The following is a 9,063-nucleotide window of genomic DNA, read 5'->3' as shown; positions in this document are numbered from 1 at the left end:
AGCTTCGCTTTAAGGAACGAACGTAAGCCTCGCAAAGAAGTGCACCACTGATGCCAGATTAATGAGTGTACCCTTTTGCTTGCCTCTACCAGCCCTGCGGCCTCCGACTTAATCCCGACAATTTCACATCCGGGGCATTTACGACAAAGACAACAGCGTAAAAGACGAGGGCAAAAGAAGGCAACTAGACACACAGGGTGCAGACTAGCGACTGATATTTGAGAAAACAAACGTATAAATGAAAATTTGTTCTCCTTAAGTGCGAAAGCCAAGGGCAAGAAAAGAAGCAAAGACGGAGCGCGATACAGTGAGAGCAAGGCATGCGAGGCAAAGACACGACACACGCTTCTTTTAATTAGTTCACAGAATTATCTTCTGTGGGCGAACTTACATTGGCGCGACGGGCCGATGTATCAATGATCGGCTGAGGGGCCGCGCTAACAGCCTACACACATTTTCCGGCAGCAGTTGGCCACCCACTGCAATGACAACAGGCCTCGATTTGAACCACGCGATGTTATCGGACGTAACAGGGATTCTCGCACGACAGAAATTTTGAAGCGCACGCGATCCTCAAGAAGGCGAAGCCCATGTCAGTTCCCCATCGGTGTCCCTACTATACGCACGGAGGTTGCACTCCTTGACGAGACTGGGGTGTGACTGTCTCGATTGCGGCGGCCCCTGCGTCAAAAGCGATACCCACTGTCGCATGCCCCATCGCGCACGTATTGCGCTCGTGTTTGCTTTTCTTGCCCTAGGTTCTCGCGCATGCGAAAACATCCGTGTACTGAGATTTTGCCGCGCGTTAAAGATCCTCAGGGCATTGTGAATGTCACACCGGAAAAGAACAGCATTGAAGGAATCAATTAGCCCTGAAGAAAGACCAACGTTTAGCAATGTCGAAAAACATAGGAACCTTAGGCGCGCAAGGACGATTCGAACCGATAGCGCTAGATGAATGAGTTCGTGGTGCGCATGATTTCGCAGAATTTCCTTTTATTATCAATAAAACCACCGCCTACTGGAAGGTTGTAGTCACGCAGAAGATGTTTCCAGCAAACCACATTTATATCACATTCTCAAGTTCCTCATCAGTGAAGGCCTCCCCGACTCGTCGTCTGCAACTCGCGGGCACCGGCGAGAACACATTCTACAAACACGTACAACCGAGATAACCTACAAACACATCGGCGTAGCGCATGGGCCGCTACAACTTATAAAGGGCTATAATAAGACGGCGAAATTTTGATATTACGCAACCACGATGCGGTGCGCCATTCAGGAGACTTCTCGTGAAGCGTCGTTCTAACTAAAATATTCTAAAAAATGCTCGTCCTGCGCGTTCGGTGACTGACATGTCACACGGGCGTCGTCACGGGGCTGTCCTCGATGACGATGACGTGGTCCTGGTCGTCCTTGCTGCCCGACGCCACGTTCTCCCACCGGCCGTCGGCGAAGAGTCTGACGTCATCGCAATGTACTTGAGCCGCGCCGAGAATGTCCAGAGTGAGCAGGTCGACGCGCATGTCTTCGACGGGCAGCTTGAGGTCGCACACGGGACAGAACCAGGACCGCTTGGGCATGCGCTTGTTTAAGGAGAGGTACGTGTACGCGTCGAAGCACTGCACGTGGCAGCAGCGTACTCCCCGGCAGGGAACGCTCATCCTCATCCGCGACAGCGGGCACACAAGCGACACCTGCAAGCGAGGCTCTAATCAGTTCAGTGACAATGTAACGGGAACACGGGCACGTGCCCGCTCTCCCGAAGTTAATTCCCCATTCCACTTGCAGCGTCTCTGTTAATACATCTTGATGACGTATGGGCTCCTACGAGTTGTAAAAGATCAGATCCCTTCCACCATGAAGATGGAAGATCAGCGAAGTTGCATTCGTGGGTAACTATATTGGGAAATGTACAGTGATTTACGACGTACATTGATGGAAGAAAAACACGACTTCCAGAATTTTCATGCCCATCTCCAACAGCCTGCTGCAGGACGAAGGCTCTCCCCGATTGACCTCCTCCCCCTCTTCTGTGCTTCGCGTCCCGAGTACGTTCTTTGCATTTAATACTAACGGCCCGCCCCTTAGTCCTTGTCTTAAAGTGTCAATTATGTTGCCCTCGTGGTACAGCTGTTGTCAATTCGTCATACTACATGGCCAGCCAAAGTCCATTTCTTGTTCTTAATTTTATATAGTTTCAACAAAACAAGAGTTACAGCCGTTTTTTCTAACTCTGCATGTACAGTCGCAAGCTTTACGATAGTGAACACGGGAGCGTGCGTCTCTCAGTGCATGCAGAGCGGTCTAGCGGCGGGACGGCGAACTGTCGTAGTTCGTACATTTGGCGGATCCACCCCGTGAACACGGCTGATTGCGCCGTTGTCTGCTGCGCTAGCTACGTGACATACCTGGAAACGATTCCAGAGAATACATGTGCAGATGAGGGGCTTTTCGTAAAGCGCGAAACCCAGCGAACACATTCAAACGTTCGAGTTTCTTTGCTCGACTGGGTGATAAGAAATGCGTTATCATCACGTCTTCATATTTCCTGGCGCCGTAACGTAACTAATGCAGCAGGCATCCCCGCTAAACGCACAACGCGCGAGAGCGTGCCAGCCTCTTACCAGCACTCTGCGTGCATTGAGCGACACGCGCTCCCGTGCTTATTGTCACAAAGCTTTCGAATGTACACTCCGTCCGTATGCGGCCAAGTATTGATAGCAGATAAGAGTTCCAGCACGCGTAAAACTTCAAAGTGAAAAAGCTAATAATGACAAGCTAATGAAACTCCGCGTATCCATACAGTCGTCTTAGCGGCCAATTTGGGTATAAAGTTTTCCCAGGCACATTCCATTGAGAGCTGAGGAGCCTTTAACACTAGCTGTGAGGTGAGCGAGCGATTCCTGGTTGATGCGACCCGATAGACGCATGCAATTTTGGTCAGAACCCAGCGCGAGATAGCTTCGCTGTAAAAAAAAAAAAAAAAACTAGCGAATTGAATTTATCACGAAGTTAAAAACGTGCCACAACACTACATAAGTCGCGGAAACTTAACACTTGAAAGAAAACAGTGGACAGACGATCTGATAAGATGCTCATTTAAGGCGGCACGCACGGGCTAGAAAAAATACCTTAAAACCCTTGAGTGGCTTCGTTAAGCGCGAGAAACTCAGGCACAGGAGACGAACGAGCATAGACAGGCGTGAATTTAAAATTCAATTCACTGCGTTTGTGTGTTGCAAATTGTGGCATCATACAGTCACGCCTCGGTTTTTAAATTCGTGCATGTTCGACTAAACCTCGATAGGAAGACGGCGCTTGCGGTAATTTGGCTCTTCCATGCGTATCTGTGGTTCTTGTATTAAACGAAGGCCGCTCTACCAAGTTTCAGACGGAGTTTGCGAAAACGTCTGTCACGTGCCCTCTCACTGTGGCCCTTGGGTTGCCTCCTCTCCACGTTGTTGAGCAGAAGACGTGGCTGCGTTGTCTCCACCCTGTACGGCGGATGCGCGTGGATCGAGGCCACCCTAACAGTGCCAGCCGTGTGCGTTGACAGGCCAGACAGACGCGTCCTTCCACGCAGTGCACCATCACCGCAGGCGGTTACGTAATCGCACAAAATTACCTGCACTAGCATTCTCAGTCTGACCTGTAGAAAACGAAACAAACGCATTAAAAGTTTACTGCAGCGCTATGGTTGTTAGCCAACATAGCAGCGCTTTCGGTCGAATTTTTTGTGCGATTATGTAACTGCTGCGATGATATGCATGGTGTCAGTCTGCGCTTATCTCCCGTGTCACCGCTTAGGGCTGGCACTGCAGAACAGACGCGCCCCTTGCGTGTGGTGGCGTCTGCAGATTTGAGTGACCCATGCGAAACGACGACGAGGCTGTCCAAGGTCTGCGCATGCGCGATGGCAAGCTATCTCCAACCCAGCAGTCGTCAGCAGATGTCGCCAGCATGCTCCAAAGCCGCGCACTCGCTTGCCCTAGACAAGCATGATGCGTACTGTACGAATACAAAACATCGTTTCAGCACCGTGTTACATTTTAAAGCAGAGGCTCCGCGCAACCCGCGAGTGAGATGTTGTGCCACAAACCATTATTGACGGATTCAGTTGCTGAAATTAGTTACCGTTCAGGGCAGTGGTCCTCCAACGCTTTCAAGGGAATTCTGAACAAGTCCATAATGCAGGGCAATAAATACGTATTCTGGAAGTCCTCACCCTTCAGTCATGTGGAACAGATAAACCGTGCCTTCTGCGTTTCTTCAACTACTTGGCGACGTGGCGCGTCGGCTGTGGCAGTGTCGTATATGCATCCGCCAGTCAAACAACCTTAAAAATGTTGGATGCAGTTCTGCGCTTGGGGCTGCGCCCTGCGTCCGCGGCATTTCGGACAAACCCCATCCAAAGCTTGTACGCTGAGTGTGACCAGTGCTGTTTAGAGCACCGGCGCTCTTATACAGCAATGTTGTATGCTCTCAAGGTGGAGTCACTGACTAATCGTCCATGTAATTTTATCATGACGGACACGTCGGCAAGCAATCTCTCCCTTAAATGCCCATCCATCACCATGCCATTCCCCTTGCGAATGGGCACGCAGACACAGGAACTCTATGTGACAATGAACATCTCATGTCACGTTCAACTGCTCCCACGGACCTTGCATGCCCCGGGATATAGGTCCAGTGTCCAGATTTAAAGTAACTCACAAAAAAAAAAAAAAAAACGCACCGAGAGAAATTTCACAGAGTTCTTTACACTTGCAACACACGTACCCATACACCAGCTTTTACACGGACGCCTCAAAGTCGGTTTCTGGTGTCTCATGTGCTGCACACGGTCCCAAATTGTATAGTACAAATAGTACAAAGACACTGAATACAAAGTGCACTATTTTTACATCAGAAGCGCGCGAAATTTTAGTTGCGGTAAAACACATCATGGGAACGAACATACAAGTCGTATCTTAACAGATTATCTCAGTGTTGTGAGGAAATTAGGAAAACCAAGTAAAGTCCTGTTTTAAGCCAACTAATTAAAAATATTTTGGCTTATATTTCAAATATCACGATTATAGGGTCTGGGTGCCGGGGCGCAGCGGCCTTGGTGGAAACGAAATTGCCGACCACTATGGTGCGGCGTACGCTCTTCGCTGGCGTGAACGAACCTCTGGTGCCGTATCTAGACATGAAGCCTATACGACAGACTCCGAGAACGATATTGCAGCATTAATGGAACAAAGAATCGCATAACAAACTACACTATAAAAAACATACATAGGGAAATACCTCACTGTGAAACACGATAGGTGCACGGACGTGACCATTTGAAGATTTGAAGGCTCACGCCACTCACGCATATCTTTTGAATGGCACACTCCCACCTGTTTGTGACAAGCGTGGGGAGCGCCTTTCTGTGCTCCAGGTGGTGAGTGCACATTCTGCAATGCCGCGAGAAAACAAGACTTCCCTAAAATCTACACAATGCATTCCACTACACTCTTCACTTTCCTTAGGAGATGTACCAATGTTCATTTACGAATGTGTACAACTATCTTGCAGATATCATGTTCTTAAAACTCGTATCGTACGGGGCGGGACTTCAGACCCTCTCATACTTGAGGGAGGTCCTGATGATTTTCGTGTGCACAGACAGCCCACTAGCGCATCACGCTCGGAGGCTTGAAGCGATGTCACGTCTAAACCATAATCCCCTTCCATCCACCATTATGAGCATTTTCATGTTTCACCTATATATGCAGATTTTTTAAGCAGTACTATGCGCGTCTCATATTTTATGCTTGAACCTTACCTTGAAATACCGCTTAATAGAGTCTTGGCGCTCTTCGGTCGTAGATACCCTTGCGCCAATAAACACAAACATACTACTATTACTACTAACTAACACTAAGCCAAACGCGTGCGCGACATTTCCACCGAGATGAGGACCATGCCGCCACAAATGCGGGCCTTTCCCGCATCTTACAAGGGTCCCTGAACTGACTCAGCTAGCGATTTAGGTTAGATTTGCGAGACCAGCAGCATGCCGAAGCTCGAGCAAAAAGAAAAAGACGCAAAACTATACCTGCAAAGCTTGCACCACGACATGTCCACTTGACCCGCCGAAGTGGCTCCTGACGAGATGTTTCGTGTCGGCCCGCTGGTGAACGTAAGAAACATTTTCGTCTAAGTAAAGGTGGAACAGCAGTTGCGCCTCGCTTAGGTAGAAAGGGTGGCTGGGAGTCGTCCTGTGGAGAGCGCGAGCCATGGCGAAGGCGTGGGTAGTTGCGGCTGTGTCCCACGGTCTTGATGAGTCGAAGTGAAGCGACTGCCCGTGCTCAGTACTCGGCTGGTTTGTGTGTAGCTGACGACCGCTGTCGCACGAAGTTAACGGCTGACGGTGTCGACACTGCGCACTGCAGGAGCTAAAACTAAAACTTCGCTTTCCTTCGCTACAGGATAAAATCAGGAATTGCGCGCGAAAACGGCTCTACATATTGACGTGATTGCTAGGGCGCCGGATGTAAGACGTGACCAGAGGAGACCGTCTTTTGGGGGGTCACGTAAGCATGCGCGTGATGGGCTAGACGGCGTTGCACTTAGTGATAAGCGCACAGCACGAGCGATCGAGAGTTCGTTGTCTTAGACTGTGATTTATGTTTGGCGTTATTGATAACATGGCTCCGTCCGGCGAGGGGTGGGGGGAAGGGGGGAGGTAGGAAAGAGTGAACTAGTTCTTAGCATCCTAAATCTGGCGACCTGACACAATTCATGGCAGAATGCAGGTTCAAACATGACGAAAGGTTTGTGTCAAAGACAGGAGTGCTAATTAATGTTTGGATCGGTGCTAAGTTTAGAGAAGGGCGAGAAGCAATGAAAGCGCACGCTTGGCTAAACAGCGCGACGTGGGACCCTTGAATTGTCACGCGTCCACTTCGTGCTCTTTAGTACCTGAATATGCTAGCAGAACAACTAAACACCTCCGGGGCAAGGCGCATGCTGCAGCGGCAGATTTAGCCATCGCAAAGGTCGATTGCACGCAATGTGTGTATGCTGCTGTCGTATACTGTGCTCTCGCAAGCTCAGGGATTGGCTGTGTCGTTTCGAACTGTTCAAACGATTGCTGTTAAGGAGATTGCTGAAGTTGGCAAGTTTCATACACAACCGAATAATTACAACTTTAGCAACCGCTGACCCCTTTTCTGCGGCCGCTATACGATTGATTGATTTATTCATTGCTCGATTCATTGATTAAATGATTGATTTTGGTGTTTAACACCCCGAAGCTAAAAAAGCGATGAGGCGCGGCATAGTGGGGTGCTCCGGATTAATTTTGACAACCTGGGGATCTTTAACGTGCGCCGAAATCTCGAACACACGGGCGTTTTTGCTTTTCGCCTCCATCAGAAAAGCGGCCGCCGTGGCCGAGAATAGAACCAGCGTCCTTGGGGTCAGCAGCACAGCGCCTTAGCCACAGAGCCACAGCCGCTATCCACCGCCTTCCCAAGCAGTCAACGGGTGGCTAAGTGCGTTCGGTTGCTTTTTCGAGGAACTAAAAACGACAACGCCCGTGTGTCGACATTTCGTCACCCGTTAGAGATCCCCTGGTGGTAAATTAACCCGAAGCTCACCACGACGGCGGGCCCCACAGCCCAGATACATTCGGCGTGAAAACAGCGAACGTCTATTCCTTCCATAAAAGGCTACGGCCGAACTCTACAGAGTTCTATCCGTTTCGTGCCCGCTTCAAGTTGTGATGCATAGTTCCAGTTTCCGGGGATCCCTCGTGCATGCTAGGAAAGCTTGGTTGTTTTTGTCGCATCCATCCATGCCGTCCGCCTTCGGACAACCAGGACTCTTTTGAAGTGGACGCGTACACTTGGACGAAGACACAACAACTCGAAATTCCATCCCTAGTCTCTCGTTTGCTTAATATTGCCGTATTTGGGTCTTCCAAATGAGCTGATACATTTTCTCGTTCGTCTGAATGAGGCCGCAAGAATTGATTTCATTTGGTGGCGCATCATATATCACTGGCAGCGCCCTTGTCGACACAAAAAAAATTACAATAGGCGCACAACACAAATAATTACAAACTACACAGCGTAACGCTACACAATTCCACACTTAATTCCAATAAAATACAGCATTACCGTTTCGCCCGCCGCATATTCCCGCCTGCTCATCCTACCCTCTCTCGCTCTGAAGAACGCTTATGGCGCCTCAATCAAACCATGGAGGAAAGAAAAATTTTTTTCTTTTTTCAAACAGACACTTTGCCCAGTCGCGCCAAACTGCACCTAGTTCACCCCACTCCGCCAACTGCTCCGCACGTGGCTTGAAAGACTCCATCATCCGTACCATGCATGCGACAACGATCCCTTCCCATTAATCCGTACCACCGAGCAATGGGAGGCGGCTCTGGGTAGCTCCGACCTGCGCAGATGCAGAAAAGCCTGACGGAACGGGCTGCCTTGATCACCAGCAAACTGCAACTACCGGTCACCGCCCCATCCTAACTACGAATCGCAATAAAGTTTATATCTATCTCACTTTGCATGTGACTTTGTATGTATTGCTTCTTTCATTTGTATGGCACTTTATGGTAAGCATTACCTCGCTTTTAACACTACTCTCTACACCCCCTCCCCACTCCTGCTTTACAAATTCACAGTGCAGCACCGTGTGCATGTATGCGGTCTTTATCAAAATTTTCTAGGCCGAACCTAAGCCTTCTGGATCACAAATATTTCAAAGAATAAGCTTAACCCTCAACTGTGACAAAATTAGGTACTTTATTACAGCATAAAAAAAGCATAAAACGTTTCAGCCTCGCTTGAGGCGTAGGCTTATACAGTGTGTTGCGACGGTAATTGGAACACTTTAAAGAATTTTTCTAAACGAACCGCCGCTCTGTTAGCGCTCAAACTTCACACGAAGGTCGCATTTTGTGGTCTATTTTGTTTGACACCGGGAACAACGACGGTACTTACCTGTTTATTCTGAAAATAAATAAAAACAATTTTCGCCTATGGGAAAATGGCGGCGATTTGGACG

The 9,063-nt window shown here is 49.0% G+C and overlaps 1 protein-coding gene across 1 annotated transcript; it reads right to left on the bottom strand.

The window, feature by feature from the left end:
• Window positions 1-1,225: 1,225 nt before the first annotated feature.
• On the bottom strand, window positions 1,226-6,531 carry LOC144163348 (E3 SUMO-protein ligase PIAS3-like). The gene is made up of 2 exons (XM_077694298.1): window positions 6,092-6,531; window positions 1,226-1,697 (listed from the first exon to the last, which is right to left on the bottom strand). The coding sequence occupies exons 1-2, from the start codon at window positions 6,272-6,274 to the stop codon at window positions 1,359-1,361; spliced, it is 522 nt and encodes a 173-aa protein (XP_077550424.1). The 5' UTR covers window positions 6,275-6,531; the 3' UTR covers window positions 1,226-1,358.
• Window positions 6,532-9,063: the final 2,532 nt, after the last annotated feature.

This window comes from Haemaphysalis longicornis, unplaced genomic scaffold (assembly GCF_048455015.1).
Source record: "Haemaphysalis longicornis isolate Haplotype H1 unplaced genomic scaffold, Haemaphysalis longicornis Haplotype H1 scaffold_12, whole genome shotgun sequence".
NCBI classification, from domain to species: Eukaryota; Metazoa; Arthropoda; class Arachnida; order Ixodida; family Ixodidae; genus Haemaphysalis; species Haemaphysalis longicornis.
Note: the sequence above shows the minus strand (reverse complement) of the source record. Positions and strands in the feature narration are given on the sequence as shown.